This window comes from Ischnura elegans, chromosome 7 (genome assembly GCF_921293095.1).
Source record: "Ischnura elegans chromosome 7, ioIscEleg1.1, whole genome shotgun sequence".
Classification (NCBI taxonomy): Eukaryota; Metazoa; Arthropoda; class Insecta; order Odonata; family Coenagrionidae; genus Ischnura; species Ischnura elegans.
Window position 1 is genome coordinate 5,133,379 of NC_060252.1, and position 19,234 is coordinate 5,152,612.

General features: G+C 39.9%; 1 protein-coding gene across 4 annotated transcripts in view; it reads left to right on the top strand.

Annotated features, from left to right (window-relative positions):
- LOC124162216 (gamma-aminobutyric acid receptor subunit beta-like) overlaps positions 1-19,234 on the top strand; it is a 138,114-nt gene that overhangs the window by 59,372 nt on the left and 59,508 nt on the right. For 3 of the 4 annotated variants that reach the window (XM_046538673.1, XM_046538675.1, XM_046538674.1), the window contains exon 3: positions 17,042-17,109. The exons of the other annotated variant lie outside the window; for it this stretch is intronic. In XM_046538673.1, the coding sequence (XP_046394629.1) occupies positions 17,042-17,109 (68 nt within the window). The remainder of the gene's footprint in view (positions 1-17,041; positions 17,110-19,234) is intronic. 4 annotated transcript variants of the gene reach the window in all.

The window sequence follows — 19,234 nt, forward strand, 5'->3', positions numbered from 1 at the left end:
CTTTGACCGATGTACCCTCTCGAGTAGTCCCCGCCCGGAGATCCGAATGGGGGACTAGTTTACCTCCGGAATATTTTACCCGAGAGAATTCCGTCATATCATTATATAAATTGAGTGGAGTAGCTGCGAATCCTGGGGAGAATAATGTGGTGGTTTCCCCTTGCCTTCCACATCGCAGTACTACAGCCGTTAAAGTAAATGTTCCCACGCCCGTAGTGGAATGTGTGTCGCTGTACCGACCAGTATGGTCTCCTCCTTCGCACACGTGAAGAAGAGCTGCTGCCCTCTCCCCCGGGTGATGAAAGGCATAATTGTTGGCGGCCCCCAGTCGCCAAGTCACGGTATCTTCACAGGTTTTGGTATCATTTAAATAGTCTACCTTACCCAAGGGTAGCCCAATACCCCCTCAGAACACCGCCGCTTTTTGTCCACGACTGCTTATTCGACGAGAGAACTCGCTTATCTCGCAGCTAACCTCTATATCTAGAGGTGAGCCCACCATCCGCAACCCGGTGGACGCACTCGGTGGCTTAAAGCTCAGCCGCGAGTAAATGCACCTAATTTTCGTAAAATAAAAGATGGCAAACATAACTTTTATGTCGATGAAATACTACACAATGAGGATACTTTTGACAATTTTTCTTTCAGAAAATCGGCTCCGTGTGGAGGCTAGAGCATTGGCCTCCCTAAGCACCGGGTTCAAACCCGGGAGGTAGCGGAGATTTTTCGTAGAATGCCCTATCCCTGCGTGAGTGCATTGCGGAGGGCAATTCAAGTACATAAGTCCGTCCGTCGAATGGGACGTTAAGCCGTGGTCCCCCAGCCACCTTTTGCTTAAAATAGGCTACTTCTGACGAAAAATGGGCTGAAATCCAAAAAAGCCAGTCAAAAATCGAACCTTCTCAATTTTTATTGATATAATGACGAAATATTTCCAACTGCTTCTAAACATGGATGTAATGATATTTTGCTGGAAAACTTATCCAGTAATTTAATTTAAACAAATTAGAGAATATTAAATGAATCCAACAATCAACTAGTCGCACCGCTGCAATAATAGAGGATTATTTTATTTTAAATTGATATTTATCGAAAAGAAATTCTCGAATGCGTTCCAGAGATCCACCGCTTTGCAAGACGCAATTTTGATTGCGCCTTCGTACATGCGTCAGATTGCGCAATGACGTGCCCCGTGTAAAACGGCCTTTAATGAATTTACTCAAAGAGAAGAGAAAAAATTATTGAGATCATTTTACGAACTTACGATTTTTTACGAATACGATCATTTTAGGAATGGAATATACGAACGTTTTCTGGCCTAAAAATATTATTTATTCACGAGTTGGTACATTTATAATTGCATAGCTAGACTTATTATCGTTTTTTTCGAAAGTAAAAATTGAAAAAATCATTATTTTGGCCTTTGTCTTCTCTGAATTCATTCCACTGTGCGACGCCGGGTTTCTCTCCTTCCTTGCCACCCTCCTCCCCATCTCGCGAATGACTAACACCGTCGCTCACCTACTCCAAATACCCACACTCAGTTTAAAACTTTCTAACCCCTACGAGGACTTTGGTTTATGTCCATTATGAAGAAGCAACGTCGCACAAAATAGTTAAGAGTTGAAATTTTCATTTTTGCTTGTCATTCGAGGCCTATGCTTGACTCACTCAGTCCAGACCGCTTCCCTTCACTTCCCCTCCCAAGTCAACCCTCTCCCCCCCCCCCCCCCCAATGGCCACCAAGCAATGACTGAAGTGTGCGTGTCTACCTGCATTTCCTTGGCCTCTCTGCGGGACTGCCTTGCAGGAGCATTGAGGCGGCTGTAGCCAATACCACTCCGATTACCCGATAGACCGCTCCGGAATGTATGCGGGAGGAGAGATGGGGGTGACCACTGCGCCGTGTAGCTCCGCAAACCGTCGTACAGATAGGTACGGTGGGTTTCCAACCATCAAAGCGTTATATATATGGATAGATATTGTGGCGGCCCAGAGCGCACTGCGGAGTAAAAGTCCGTGGGCTTAAGAGGGAGACTTTAGGAGAGGAAGCTATAGGATTATGCACACGGGATTTAAAATCGGTAACGCTGGAGTTGGGACAATGCTCAGAAAGAGCGCCGGAATGCGTGAGAAAAGCTTTCCATAGTACATTTAAAAGATAGTTATGGTAAAGTTAGAAACTAAACCGGAAGATACCGTAGTCCGTCCTAGGTAACAACACCTAGGATAGACTATGAGGATGAAGAAGTTGAATGCGTATATGAAAAATCACGGAAGTAATTAAACAGGTCAGGGGTGAAGAAAACCTTATTGCGTTAGGAGATTGGAACGCTGTCGTCGGCGAAGGCCAGGATGGAAGAATAACAGGAAAATATGGATTAGGAATTCAAAATGAAAGAGGAGAAAGACTCCTGGAATTCTATACATAACACAAATTAGTGGTTGCCAACACTCTATTTAAGAATAACATGCAAAGAAGATATACATGGTTGGCACTGATCATAATCTAGTGATGATGAAATGCCATCTGACATTCAAGAAATTATATGAATCTTTGCTGAACTCATGGCTATTAGAGAAACTGAAGTAGTCCAAAAAAATCACCATGCCTTTCTAGAAGTAGTGAAGAGCAAGATAGGATTTGATCAGACTTAGAAATTTATGGAGAATCGATGGAAAAATATCAAAATAGGGCGTCAGGAGGCTGCAATACAGAGTTCTAGCGAGAAGAAAATTTGTTAAGAATAAGCCGTGTGCGATGTCTGATTTGCTGATGAAAACAAACGAAGGAGAAAGGGCAAGTAACGATTAAAACAGAAGAAAAACGTCAATACGTCAATGAGATGGGAGAGTGGAATTGAGGAGGGCGGCGTAAAACCAACCTCAGAATTGCCTAAAATAATTGGGTGGAGCTGCTGATTGGCTGGGATGAAGTTTATAGGGCTATGTCCTAAAGCCAATTAAAATAGTCTCTTATCCCGTCCTCGCATAGTTTAACACTAGGAGGACGGGAGTTTCGCGCTACCTAGAAGGACGGCTAGGGGTCATTTGACCCCTAAAATGTATTTTGGAATAAAACGCCTAATTTTCCACTAATATTCAGTTTAATCGTATTAATTGTTGAATCAGTTCATTAAAAACACTATTTAACGTTATTAAATATTATTTCCGTCGTCAAAAGTTAATAACAATTATTTTAAAGAATCATGAATTAAACCGTATGTAGTAGTCGATTGCAAATCATATAACGAAAATACATACACTCAATACAAAGGTTGTGTTACATGTTTAAAAAATAGGGGTACTGGGTTTACAAATTAAAATTTTTAAAACTTATTACTTTGTTGTAAATCTCAGACAGACATATTTTTCAGCGCTCTTTCCACAAAATACTTTTTTGCGCTGAATGCGTTCATTGGATGATTTATTCATCTACATCTAAATCTACACACTAACCCGCAAGCCGCTTAAAAGCGTGTGGCAGGGGGTGTTAGGACACCAGCCATTTGCACATGAAAAGGAATTTGGAAAATGGAAAGGAAATTGGTGCAATGATTCAATTTGATGGTATTTGGCACCTTTTTCTTTTTTGTGCCAGTGGAGATATGGCTGTTGGATTTGGAGACGTGTAAATAAATTGATACATACTATCCATCATATCTACTCCCGCTTTGTTTTTATTATGGAATGGGATGGCCTCTGGTATTCTTTTATTCGTTTCGGAAATAGTGTCGTCTGAGATCATGCTGCTGATTGAAAGTACATTATTGTTCTAGTTTGCCTGATTCTACGAAAGAGTATGGCATAAGGTATTTTTGAACACTCGCGTTGAATGGATTACATGGCTATTTTAGGGTTCATGGATATTTGTGCGTCACGCCTGTTTTTTTCAGATCGTCCATGCAAGAGAAGTTTTCCATTTTTTTATGACTCCCTCCCAGCAGGATGGATGGAAAATAGTTGTTAAAAGTTACAGTTATTTCTGAATTCTTGTATGTTACGGTCACTTTAGTAACTATTTATTTCCCCAACGCTTGATTTGATGGCCAATCATCATCTTTGCCACAATATGGTAATTCGTTTAGGCTGTATTTTCATTTCACATCTGTCAAAACCCAGTACTTGATTCCAAATTTGTCTGGTTTATTTGGAATTTACGTCATAAATGGACAGTTGCATTTTGTTGGATAGAGCTGTGCATTTTGCTATCACGCCAAAGTCGCCATCGGATTCACTATCTTGAACTTCGTTGCTTCCATCACACGCAGATGTTGATGGATTGGTCAGAATGTCCTTGAACTGATGTTAACGATTCACTTCCAGACTGATCTTCAATATTCCCTACAGCTATTTGATTCGCGACGATTCTCTTCTCTTGATATATTTTTCGACTTCTTACTTTCTTCCTCAACTCGCTACTGATATGCACGCGTAAAAATCTACAAACGAAAGCGCATTATGGTAGAATCTTCTCTAGTTGCATTGGAGGGATAGAGAGCTGGAGAGCATTAGAAATTCATACTAAAGGACAACATTTTCAGAAGTAACGGTAATTGCCGTTCGAAAGGCAGGGACTCAACCGCCAACCGTATCCTTATTTGTATCTTCCAGAAACCTGCAGTAATGCTTCTTCTTCGACCTACGTGCGGATTCCAAGGGTAGGATTTACAGTAGAATTTTACAGTCCACCCAATTCCTCCGCTCTCTCAAAAAGAGACTGGATTTTTCCCCAGGACGCAGCGAGCAGTCAACCCGCCCCAAACCCCGACTGGGTCAGGCGGCACTAATGCTGGACACACGGCAAAGGGGCTAGGTCAAGTGACAGTGCCGTCAGGCAAGAAATATGAAAGTTATTCGTAAACCTGATGAGTCGATATTGAAAATAATGTCTCTAAGAGCTCTGAATCTTGGACGACGGAAAACAATTTTTGGGATACGTGACGATTTTCCAGTGTGGGCAATACAATAATCATTGAACAATAAATAAAACAAAATTAAAATATCATAATTACATGAATTTATGCATCTCAAGGATTGAAAAGGTTTTATTTTACTTTGCTGCCCAAAAAATAACGAAAGATTTTGCACAACAAGTCGCTATGCCTAGGTTTTCGAATACAGATAGGAGCCCTTGGGACAAAACTGGCATTGAACCGGGTACTTCCAGATTCAAAATGAAGAAAATTATCTACCACACTAGCATCTTTCTGATTATATGATATACATGGCACTAAAGTGCCCACGCGCAAGAAAGTAGCGCGAAAACCAGTTGTGGGTCAAATGACCCCTAGCCGTCCTTCTAGGTATAACACGTCATAAAAATTTAAAACAAAACATTATAGTTGAATTTTCACTAATTTATCAAAATATAGACCAAAATGAACAAAGTCAAAAAGTTTCAAATTTTAAAAAAATATTTTAATAAGAGAAAAATAAATTTGAATTCTGAAAATGGGTCAAATGACCCCTGCCGTCCTTCTAGTGTTAAGACACAGTCTCCTCCCCGATTATGGTTGCCTTCCAGAAAAACGCCAGTCTCGGAGACTTAAATTCCAATGAAATAGGCTTTAAGACACACATCCCTAAATGAGAATTGCTCACTTATAAAGATACGTAATATACTAATAATTTCTGAGATCGAAACTTTATGGATATGGATACATGCTGTAAACCTAGTTTTAACGATATTTTAATTATATTTGTCCTCGTCTACACCTAAAATATTAACAGAAATGTCTCGTCATGGGAGCACATTTTATCTTTAATTTAAATTGTACTGAAGATGCATCAACGGCGTCAATGTGTAGCCGAGAAAAAGTCAAAATTCACCACTGTCAAGGTTAAGTGGCGACATGTGAATTTAAGATATTTCGCAGCGACGCATACTTTGAATCATTCTAAAAGAAATTTTTATTGCATTTAGCATGTCCAACTTCTTATATGAGATCCTTTTTACCTTTTCCATGTACAAAGTGAGTATGCATTTATTTATTTTATTATCTTTTGTCTATATCAATAGTGCGATTGAGTCACTAGCGTAAGCTTCGTAAAGCTGAGTGATTGCGTGATTGAGACCTACGCGGAAATTTGTTCCTTTGAGCAAATCTGCTTGGTGAGTCAGTGAGCTTGCGTGAATGCTTGTTTTATTGCTCTTTCAGTTTAACTTGTTGTATCTCTCTCCCCATTGACATCTTGTCTAACTTCCCAACCCCCCCCCCCTATTTTGCCAAGCAAGAGCAAGGCCTTCGGGACTTTAATGTAAAGATGTACCATTTAATGAGTGCAAAACCAACCTTATATTTAACTACCTTCTTTGTTAAAACAGATAAATGGAAATTATAACTCTAAATTGACTGCAACATATGAAGTAATGCATTCTATAATATATTGTAAACTATGCACTATAATGGAGGTGGATAATTTGAAGGGGATTTGTGGTTTACCATTTCACCCTCCCGACGGCTCTCCTTAAAAAGAGACGTAGAGTACCAATAAATTGGTTACCTATTCGAGATAGTATCACATAAGAAACAAACCATGTAGTACTTTCTTCGTTGGATAGGCGTACGCCATCGCAGTTACCTATGCTATGAACTTCCGTGATTTAAAATTAGCCTACACCAACTTTGGAGAACGCTTACGCAAAATCCAAATGCAAAAAAATGACGAGAAAATGATCTGCTTTTTCCATCAAAATCGCTTCAAATCTAAATCATTCAATTCCTCAACACCTCAAAGTGAAGCAATTCTAGAGACCATGGACGCACGTACTATTAAGGACTCAAATCGCTCTTTCGAGTAACAGCATCGGCTCGACATTTTCTATGCGTTGGATCTAAAGCACATGAGTTTCAAACAGGAGTAAAAAAATCCATACAGTTCACCAACAAAGAAACTGCCACTCCCACTCTAGATGCAATATGTCTGGACTTCAACTCCTTCAATACGAACTCTAGGAAAGAGAGTATGATTACCCCAATGTATGAATAAACATCGATCAAACACAGTATGATTACCCCAATAATTCTGGCAAGTAAAGTTTTTAAAATGCTATTTCAATTCCACACGGCGCAACAACAATTTGAATTTTTAAGGGCTTTTATATAATGATTAAACGAATACATGGGACTAAATAAATAGGACAAGCAATGGCTCTTAATTCATAGAATAGCTTTTAACTATAATATATGTACGCATAGTCCGTTTATAATCTAAAAAGCTCTGTGAAAAAACAAAAGAATATCGCATTTTAACTTTCCCCATTCATACGGAAAACTAAAAATGAAACATGTGATGGGTCGATGAACACGAGACAATTTGAACGCCGAGAAAGACAAATGAAGTCTGCTCCTCGTACGTCAACGTCAACGAAGAATAAAAGGCAAACAGTGCAGCATTCAATCCACTATGGAACTCCCTCGTTCAGCGAATAGTTTTTTAGGCCAATCGCCCGTGCCGGTGGCCTGGATTTTTATTCTGCAGAGAACTGTGATTCAGCAATATCGCATAATATAACCACCCCCAGCGTCCGTGTCGCAGACATCCATTGCCGAGAACAGTCAGCCCTCCGAACACCAGTGAACTTCCTTTCATGAAGTCATTCCTTTTTGGGAAGTGGAATAAGGATTCTAGGAAGAAGTTCACACGTGCGCCATTCAGAAAGCTTTGCTCATTTTTTTCAGAGTGAAGGCAATAAAGAATGTGAAACAGCATTTTCACAAGAGAACAAGTCGCTTCACTCATCACGTTACTAAGACAATTATCAAGTCAAAGGAATTATCTTAACAACCTTTTAGTTTTAATAGGTACTGCGGACAGGTGTTAAGGATCTTAAAAGTAATTTATTAACTAAAGCGGACAAATGAGAAAATTACAAACTTGAAATACACCGCCCCCGTGATAAGCTGTCTGTAACAATAATCTAGTAATTTCAAAGTCCAAAAACAACAAAACCTGAGGAACTTATATGTTAGCATCAAACTATTAGAGAAATCAAAATAGGCCGTGAGTAGCAGTATGTTTTCAAAATCAATTCTGTGAAGCACATGCTATTCTCTAGATACTAAAAGATTTCACATAAAAATAACCTAGATGTTATATCACCTAATCAAGAAAGAGAATGAACGATCATATTTCTTAACAAGATGTCCACTACTAAGCAACTAAGAAATTCCATGAGCATTTCATACTTTCCAGCCGAATGGGTTTGTTTTCCAGGGTAATACCCAATCCTAACTCTCATAATCATTGCTGGCTTGTGTAGTTGTAATAACTGACCATATAAATAGTTTTCAAGTCATTTTACTGATAAGTGTGTAAAATCTTGAGATGGCAGAAACTTATCTGCACTTACTAGTTACACCAATTAGAAGAGGTTTAATAAATTGTCCATTTATTCTATAAAACCGAAACAAAATAACAAAGAATAAACGGCACAGCCTTAACCTTATTACCCTAACATTTGAAAAAATACCATGGCGGTCACTCTTTCTTACCTCCTCCTAAAAGATGAGTCTAAAAATTTCTCATAGTGAATTAATAGCATGAAGAATTACCCCAAAATGACACTGCATCGGTGAAGAACCGGGATCGAGTAGACAAACAGTTGTGTTATCTGAGCATGAGCTGTAATTATGAGAATAGACGATGAATATCGAGGAAGCAGCCATGCTAACAGAAAATCTCGTGATTGAAATTTAATGGAAGAAATGGTTACATAAAATCAATTTAGATATCCCACAAAATTATTTTAAAAAAGCTAATAAAATTATTTTTGCAGTAAGTTAAAACGTGGTAGCCTATAAGGTAGGCGGATTGGCTGCTGATCAAACCGGGTTCAATCCTCGATGAAGTCCACACAGGACAAAGCAAAATCCTGGAAGTGTGAGGTCCTCCGTTACAACATAGTGTCTGCCAGGTGGGTCCCTAAGCAGCTCACCGGAGAACACAAGAAAAAGTGCGTCCACATGTGTCACATCAAACGATCGTCATACTCAATGAATTCGGCTGGGATGCCATCGACCACACTCCTTATAGACCAAAAGTTGCCCCGAGCGACTAACACCTTATATTTCGCTTCCAAAACACTCCTTGGGGGGTAAAAATTGAAGTCAGACGAGGAAATGCAAGATGGAGTCGACAGTTGGCTGCGAGACGCGGCGGGATAGTGGTACGACGCCGGTATTAAAAAGCTGGTTAAAAGGATGCAAAAAGTAATTGACCATCAAGGCGTCTATGTAGAAAAATAGCTAAATTCTCAGCCTTTCCATAGGTATACGCAAAGTTTTCCATTTTTTTTAATAGGAGACCTTACTTTACAATACCCCATCGTAGTTCCACTCCCGGGCCAAGAAAACGTTTTTCCAAAGGAAAATAACCCGACGAAGAAAGAATGTCAATGCTTCATGGGTGATAATGCAGCACAAGATAATACGGAGTCATGCAGTGCACTTCCTTTTGTTTCTTGGCTCATCACACTGCAGCGCCCTCACACGCTCCATCAGCAAAACTTTCTCTCTCCTCAACGCCCCTCTTTCTCTTCTTTCCCCCCCTCCCCTTCACCACCACACAGACCACCCCCTCCTCAAGATATCTTCCTCAAACGTTGACCTCGTCGCCTCCCACATCCCTCTCCTCGACAACTCAAGGCAGGCACTGGGTGGCTGGCGGGAGCTGCGATTATTCCTTACTTATCGAGGGTAAAACACATCGGAAATATTTGGGGTGGGACTCTGAAGAAGCTAGGATTCGTCTCGCGTTGTGGGAATGTTTCCAGGGGAAAAGTTAAAAGAGAAATCATACTCCCCAATCTAAAGGCCGCACCAGGAATGCGCGGCAAGCACATGGGATCCCGCACACAAGGTTTTTAATAGTCAAAAGGTGAAAAGTGGACTCTATAGGAATTTAGTGCCGCCGAATGGTACTTACAAAAATTCGGAGGCGTCAATGCCATGGCGAGCTGGCGCGTGGTCTCTGCGGCAGGTTCTCTTTGTTGTCCGAAGCACAAACCTTCCTTTTCAGTTACTTGCCAACTACTGTCTCCTCGTCTCGAGGATCAAAAAAAAAAAGAGAACCTCTTGCCCTCTTACGACGAACACACATCAAAAAACAAAAGTAAAACAAAATGCACCACTCGGCGGCAAATACGAATAAGAAGTTTACCGAGCACAAGGGTTTAATCTGTCAAATGAATAAAATACGATGGAAAATGAAACAATTCGTCAAAAAAACTGCTAATCACGGAATGAGTTGGAAGTGGCTAAGGAGTCGGAAGATCTAAAATGGCAGTTAAGATTGCTTGAGTAATAAGAGCGAGTAATATCTTTCGGAGCGATATGGAAGAAGTCACCTCGGAACATCAAAGGAGGAAAGTCTTCTGGTGTGGGATTTAGTGAGCATCTGGAAATATGCCCATGGCTAAGTTGTAACAACACGTATCTCAAATTCGGCCGCTTTGAGACAGATATATTAAACAAAGCGTTATAAAATTAAAAAATATAATACAAGCAAAAAACCACTCTTTGTTGTTTTCAAATGAATGCTTCTTTTTCAGTGTTATGAACTTTTTGTTTTTATTTTAGTGTACAAGTAACGAAAATTAATCGGTTTTTGCTCTCCTGAAAAGTTGCTGTTTTTGAGATACGTGTTGTTAGAAATTAGCCATCGATATGTACTTTCCCACTGGCGGATTCGGGCGGTGTGGAGGACACGGGAAGAGATGAAGACGCATAAAAATGGACAAGATTTTTGCTACGGCCCCGTTATTAGAGATGGGTCAAAAAGAACCGAACGGCCAAAACGAACTGTTCACTGAAATGAACCGGTTCGAAAATGAACCGTTCTCTAAAACACCCTGTTCACTGTTCATGTCGGCACTGCACAATTGCGGCGTACTCGGTACAGTAGGTATGATCATCAAGAGGCATTTTGAACTGCAGCTTACTCGAGCAAGTGCGTTGTGGGTACAACAGATGGCGGTTACGACGGAGGCCATCCAAGGCCGCCGAAGTGCGTCGTAGACGACCGAGCCCCTCCCCTTCTTTCTCTACTATTCCCCTCCGATAGCCACTGAACGGTTCGTTCTAACTAATATTTGAACTGATATTTAAAATATTAGTTCTTTTGAACCGTTCGAAATGACTAATATTTGAACTGATATTTAAAATATTAGTTCTTTAGAACCGTTCGAAATAACTAATATTTGAACTGATATTTAAAATATCAGTTCCTTCGAACCGTTCGAAATATTAGATCAAATATTAGTTTCCTCGGGGCGTTCAGTTGGGAAATCGCGTTCATTTTGATTTCGTATTTTGAACATTTGTGGATCTGTGGATGCATCTCCAAAAATATTGTTTAAAACGCGATTCATGAACTAAGGAAACGATTGAACTCATGATTATGGAACATTTTTTTCGGTTCCCTTACCAAGATGATCTTTGGACTTAGTTTTTGGCGCCTACGATGAAATTTTTAATGTGGATGCATCTCCAAAAATATTGTTTAAAACGCGATTCTTGCTCGAAATTACCATAACACTCTCCACAAACCTTACGATACCACACTAAGCTTTCATGTACTCTAAACGCATGATAAACAATATTTTCTACCGAATGACCCTACCTGTTCACTATGAACCGATATTTTGAACTGTTCTTTTTACTGAACAGGATCAAAGTGAACGGTTCATAAAAATGAACAGTTTAACCCACCTCTACCCGTTATCATTAATTTAATATTATTTCTTGTCACGGATTACGGATATGATAGGTCTATTTCGTGCTGCAGTTGCTGTACGTTGTTGTTAACCCCACATATGAGAAGACTGTTTGCCTTTCAGGCACCCCACATAAAAAAATCCTGGGTCATTTCCACTAAAAATCCAGTTGAACATTTGTAATGCCCGCACAGGGTGGCACCGAAAAACAGGAGATTTTATTTGACTCGAAAACAGTAAACGTACGTTGGAGAGACGAATATTAAAAGAGAGGATCAGCCTCAAAGAGGCCTCTAAATGTGTTGACGCCGACCGCGTATTTAAATGGGTTTACAGAAGTCGCCACTCGCGTCGCTGACGGACAAAGTGATCCGAGTTTAAAGTGGAAATGAGGTATAATTAGGGATGTGAACCGAAATTTACATTCATGATGATGTTATTAATCAAATTCATAACTCCTCAACGCTATTCCCATTTGCAATTTGCAAAGGCCATATTACAAAACATTGGAAAAAACAGATCGCATTGCACTCATCACCGAACATTTTCGAATGCCGATTAAAATTCTACCGAAGTGGCGAGAACCGAAAACAGCTTTAGATAGGATGGAATTGGGCCTCTCCACTATGCAGCCCCCCTTTCGTTGGAGACATGTGCACTGGGATCGTGTCGGAAATTCAACTTCCATGGAGTGATGATGCGATGCGTGCAGACGCCTTGAGCTCAACACATTAGCCACTGTGCGCACAACATGTTTAAACGACACTATAACATCCCTCCCCACGGTGAAGTTCCTCCTTCGCACGCAATAATTATGCAGATGCGCGACTTGGACCAGGTTGACTCACCTCTGACGAGAATGGAAATACTTTGGGCATATCGACTCTACACACTCATCACTGGCACTAAGTTCCATCATGTCTTCCCTTTTGATACCTGCATGTGCTATTCCTCTTTGAATAGACCACAGGGAGACTAAGAAGAGAAGCAGGATTGTCCCTCACAAGTCGTATTTGTGCTGCCTCTTCGCTCACTTTCAAAGCTGTTTTCTAAAATGCCCGCAGCATGGCAATGAGTCCAGTGCGATCCAAATACTGTCAATATTTGCAACAAAGTATTTGCATTCGTTACACTGGAAATTCTAAAAATTACATCATCTCGAACATGAATTCCGGCGAGCAGCTCAAATTAGCTTATTATTTCCGCGTGGTGAGGTTGGGATTTCTCTCGCAGCAGCAGTGTAGGCAGAGGCAACTTTTGGAAATACATTGAAATGAGCGAGCACACCTTAACTACGACAATAAAATCCTCCACTCTCCGAAAATCGCCGTCCTAAGCAATTACTTGAGAAGTAATTGCAGTGGTATTATTAAATGCTCACTCTCTCTACGACTGGATTGCCCCGACTAGCGTTAGCCTACGACTCGTATGGCTTCCGTCACAGAGGGGATCGGTTTGCCTCGGGTGAAAATCGGGGGAGTGGCAGCGAGAGTGAGTCCTCAGCCTTCAGCCCTCTCGGCGAAGGGAGCGGCGCTCCCCTCTTAAGCACAGAGACGAGAGCTATCATTCCAAGCCATTTACTCTCCCCAATGCCATTACACGAATGTCATTTGTTTCGTCGGCAAACAAACTCCACATACAGAGTTACTCCTAGTTACAACGCATTACATTTCCGACAACTTGCACGCGTTGAGCTTCGCGCTAAAGAATAGTCCATCAAAAATAAAGTTCCGAATTAAACAGCCGTGAAATCAAGAAATATTTGAAATAATTAGGAATTAGGATGAATCGGGAAATTTATGAAAAATATGAAGGACACAAAGGAGAAATAAGGTGAAGTGGCAAGTCAGTGGAGCAGTTGAAGTGGTGCGGGCAGTTGTAAATAATGGGAAATGAAGGGAAAGGAAAGGTGTGAGCGGATCGGAGAGGAAAGTGGAACAGAGAGGAGGCAAGATGGCCAAAGGGAGAGGTGGAGTGGAGGGAGGGAGAGGGAGAATGAAGGAGAGAGAGAGAGAGGGAAAGAGAGATGGATTTGGTTGTGGGAGGAGGCAGGGAGATTGGGAATCGAAAGAATGTGAAAAACCGATGCAATAAATCACCATGGAGTCATCAATAATTCAAATAAAAAGCAATTGGACAGACCAGCTCTATTCATCCAAACATCTGGAAAACGAAAATCCTATTGATTTTTTTGCAAACATTCAAAAAAGGGTGATCAATTTGTATTGTACATTTCATTCATCAAATCCCCAACACAAAATTTTTGGACAAAATTCCACCATTAACATAGCCATAACTTTTAAATTATACTGTTTAATTAAAGTGTTACCCTTCAATGCATATTTTTATGGGAATATTGCGCAATTAGGCGATTTCTTCAGGAATATACACGGCGTAAGTAACCCGTAGATCAGCACGAGTGTACTCATTAGCAGAACGTAAAGCAAATTTTTGCATAGATGACGCATCGAAAATTACTTCGCACAGTCCGGAGCCAATGCGAATTTCTCCATGAATGAGTGGGCTTCGCCATTGAGTTCCACAGCGGTCCAAAATGCCCGTAATGAGCTCCAACCAGTGAATGACTGCGTCTGAATACAGCGCACTACCTTTCACTTCCTCTTGCGACAGCCAAAGGATATTAAGTGGTCCAAGAGAATGCTTTATCACAATAGGGTAGTTTCCTTCATCAAAGAAAACGAAATACATTGATTGCTATTCGTTACCCACAATTAGTGTTTTCATTATATACAAATTATTTGGTTTTAGAAATCCCAGTTTAAACGAATGGCAGTAGTCAATTTTAACCTCATTTGAAAAAGGCCAGATTGGCGCCCATGCGATGCCACTCCACGTGACGTCACAGGGACCTAGTTTCTACACGAGAGGATAGGAGTTTTACATCGTCAGAGATTACAAATGCATGCATGAGGCACAGAGCTCAGGGAAACATCTCTTAATAATCACTTATTAAAATTGCCTAAGGTCGGAAAGTTTCCTTCGTTTGATGAGGTAGTAATAATCCATATTTAAGCCAAGCGCTACCTGCTAGTAGCCTGCGTCGTATCAGCGCTCAAGCCTCGCCTCAAGGTCACCTCACAGGGCGGCAGGGGGAACCAGAAATACGTCACACGGACTTTTCCCATCATTCCTACTTAGCCATCGGTTTTCGCGCGCTTGAAAATTTCCACTTTTCGTTTAATCGCGAAAAATAAATATCGTCATTCGAAAATCCAAGAGCATGAAATGCGTACTCCAGGATTAACAATCTTTCGATTTAGGCAATAAAAAATAATAGGAAATCACCCTATTGATTCACTATTCTTACTTTCAAATTTAATTGTTTCGAACTTGAAATTGCTTTTCGCCTAATAACTAGGTTGCCTTCATAGTGGTTTCCATATGACGATTTTACTAATTCTAAATCAATGAACTACATTTTCTTTCGCAAAAATTGAGCACAGAGTCGACAAAATTTTAAATAATAGGAAATTTTCGTGCAGAAATATAAAATAAAATGTGCCATCAGCCAAGTAGAAGTGTCTAAAATCTTCAGTTATTTCCCCTTTATATGTTGATCAAAACTTGGATAGCCTATGTTTATGAGTATATTGTGCAGTATTAATCTACTAATTTATTTGCCTAAAACGATCCTAACGACATGACAATAAGGTAAAAATGAGATAAAAATTTTGGAACCATATTTTTAAAACCTTTAATCACGCGAAAAACAGAAAAACACGGAGGATAGTGAGATTGACAAATAGATCAAAGTCTAATGAAGTTCAGAAGATCGTGGAATCGTAAATACAGATGAGTCGTATACTATTTCTTTAGAAATTTGGCAGCAGTTGAAATTTTCCATCTTAGAGTGCATTCGCACCCTGTTGAATCATTAATGCTGGTCCCTAACGAAGACCCTTGCGTCCCCAGAGACTCGGTGAATCTTCAGGAAAGAATTCGAGAACGGGTTAGCAACTTCTGAGCCCCCTCCCCCCAACTCCCCTCCCCCCCCCCCCCCCTACCATTCCAATTTTAATGAGCGACGATCGTCGAAACAACGCCTTCGTCCCCCCCCCATCCCCTCCCCTCCAATGTCGCCTGCTTTGTTCTGCATTCGATGCGTGCACTCATTTGCGATTTCGTTCGTCAATTCAGCGCCATTTTTACACCGCCAGTTTGTTCAGATTGTCATGTATTTTTTAAAATCATCGGATCATTCATACAAAAGTAATATTTTTTAACAAAACATATATAAATTACTTTTTCGGAGTCACACTGATTTATAGTTATATCCACAGTGAAAATTTTAAAGATGTAAAACTTCTTTGGTAAGTTCTCTGTTAAAGCATTTGCTTTCAAAATAACTCAGCTGGCTCTAATTTTATTCATCGTGGTTTTCCGACGTTCACTTTTATTATGAAAAGAAATTAACTGATTAAATTTTTGCGACATTTTTACCACTTATACATTATCGTGTCAACTAGGCCAGTTTTCACCAGAAGTAAGTTTGGCTATGATTACGACCCGTCAGTAATTCATTGAACATTAGAGCATTATCTTCCATTGCTTTTATTTATAATCATTCTTTTTTGCACCAAGGCGACTTGAGAAAACGGAAAGTCTAAAGAAAGGTAAGCGTTCGTATCAGAGTATTTGCTGCTTGATTGACATATCTTGGTCATCAATCACGTAAAATGATTTTTTCACATTAAATTTATTTCATGATGCTATTCTTCTGTTTTGTGACGCTTGCGACTGTAAAATACATTCTAGTCGATACAATTCAATTAATGCTCAAAAAATGATCTTGGCTTTGTCAACTGAACCTGAGAACAATTTCTAACATTTTTATGATCCTTTAGCGCATTTTAAGGAAAAGTAAGTCATTCATCTCACCTTCGTCGTAGCTGCATGAGTTACTTATTTCTGAAGCCATAAAAAACACGGGATTCTTTATATTTTTTATATTATAAGGAATTATCTTCCGGAGCAGAAGTCAACTTCCTCCCCAACTGCATTATCAAGCATTTTCGTTCTCTCATTAAATTCATTCTACTTGTAGCAACTAATTCCAAAACATCCATACACATTACCTACCTGAGGATAATTATCCACATAGTTGCTATTTTTAACCGATAAATTAAGAATTAAAAGATGGTACAAGAAAACTCTGTAATCCATATAAAGTCAGTTTCGACGATTTGTGATCTCCCCGTCTTCGATCAATTTCATTTGGGTAAACTGGTTAATAGCGATGGCTTTTCTAATGTCCTATCCTTCCATGAAAATGTTCCCTAACGATGTTTTCTCGATTTCCAGGAGCGCCACTCTACGTGGGGATGGACCTCACCATCGCCAGTTTTGATTCCATATCTGAAGTGAATATGGTGAGCATTCATACATTCCCTTGGCATACCCTTTCTGCCCACACCCACTCCTCATATCAACCAACTCCTGATTTCCAACGACAGGCATCATTTTTTTCCAGCGATACATTCGCAACATTGATACTATCCAGTTGATATGTCCACGAACTATCAAGAGGAACATATTGCAATTGCTTAAAATATGTACATGGAAATTTTCACTCGCTTTCCAATTGCAAAGTGCATGTTAATTATAACTTGGGCAGAAATAATTTTTCAACGGTCATTTGTAAGCTGTTCGTCTGTTTCATATTCCAGTAAGCAGTTTTGAGAAGGTAATTAGTACAAAAATCAATCCTATGCCTGGATCAACGCTTTCCTAGGTCAACACAGCCATTTCCTATCTCTTGTTTACCCCCATTCTCTCCATGAACAACAACTAGTGCCCTCCGACGCAAAGCTCATCCATTCCGTCTTCATAAGATCGGCAGCAATCACGAACTGCTGGGCAACAATTGGACACATTTCAAATGTTTAACTGATTGATAACCAGAATCACGTTTGTGCATTTATTTATTTACTATAAAGAATTTAATTTAATTTTGTTTTTTTCCCTTAACGTCTTTGACCCTTAAAAGTAGTAGGATTATTAGCGGGCGTGTTGCTGGCACTTTCTTCAGTAAATACGTGCATCCAACATATTGATCACGTGACGTAGGAAATTAACGCAACATTGAGTTCCGGAGGAAAAATTAGACACATAGATCAAAAGGAAATACGATACGTACCTATTAATGTATATTTTCAACTTTACTCACCAATGAAAGGTCACAGGGCTTCCCTTGAATGATTTCCCATGATAATAAAATGCACAGCAATAGTGAACCATTTCGATAATCGTACGCAAGTCACCTGACTCATTACCACGTTACCATAGAGACGCTCGCGGTATGTTGGGAGAGATGTAGTGACGTCACCCTCCTCCCTCCCCTCTTAAGTCTAGGACACAATGAGCATAAACGCGTGACGTGATACTTTAGTGGGAACACGCGAAGATACGGCAGGGATACGGGAAAGGATACTTACTGCGGAGTGCAAAACCAGTGTGAACGCGGGGCGGGTATGTGGGAAATGGTCACCTAAAAAAGGACCTCCAAAACTTCAAAAACATTGTCCAAAACGGTTATGAATACTACTAGAGAGATAATATTTACAACATTTAAAGGTAATATTTTGTTTTACGGCATGTGTATATTAAATTTCCGTTTCATGGAGACTCAAAGTATGAAATTTGTTATTACAAAAACTTACATGAGTCCAAAATCTATCGCTGCGTCTTCATTCATTCGTTCGAACAATATTTAAAATTTATTAACCGATTCAGAAAATAACAAGCCCATCTTTGTTTGCATACGTTCACGGATGAAATGAAAACACACAACCTTGGTAACTTTTCACTGGAAAATCATTTATTGGTACGACGCGTTTCGACGCTGAGGCGTTATTATCAAGTACTTTGAGTACGTTTAGTTTAGTACAAAGTACTTGAGAATGACGCCTCAGCGTCGAAACGCGTCGTACCAATAAATAATTTTCCAGTGAAAAGTTACTAAGGTTGTGTGTTTTCATTTCAACATGGATTTTCACAAAGTAAAAGCCGAATCAATTGAATTCACGTTCACGGATATTATAATTAGCACACCTTGTTGCTTGGATTCCACGTCGCGCTTAACGACAGTCAATTGTTCCACGAGGCACGCCGCAACGTCGAATGTGCGTACTATCTGTGGAGGGAATCGCCCGTTACACACGATTCCCGACACACTTTCGCGTGTCCCATACTTTACTCTGAGGATTAATTATTCTTTCCGAGTTATTGTCACGGTATGTTTTCCTGGATATCACACAATTACTTATACCACTTATTTTTTACAGAGCGCGACCGAGGTTTCAATGAATTATCATCATCTTCAGGCGCAAATTAAGATGATGATAATTCATTGAAACCCGGGTCGCGCTCTGTAAAAAATAAGTGGTGTAAGTAATTGTGTGATATCCAGGAAAACTTATAATGGAACACCACAATGTCAATCAATAGTTAGTGAATTTTATTGTCATGGTGAAGAAAGAAAACAGAAGGACTGGA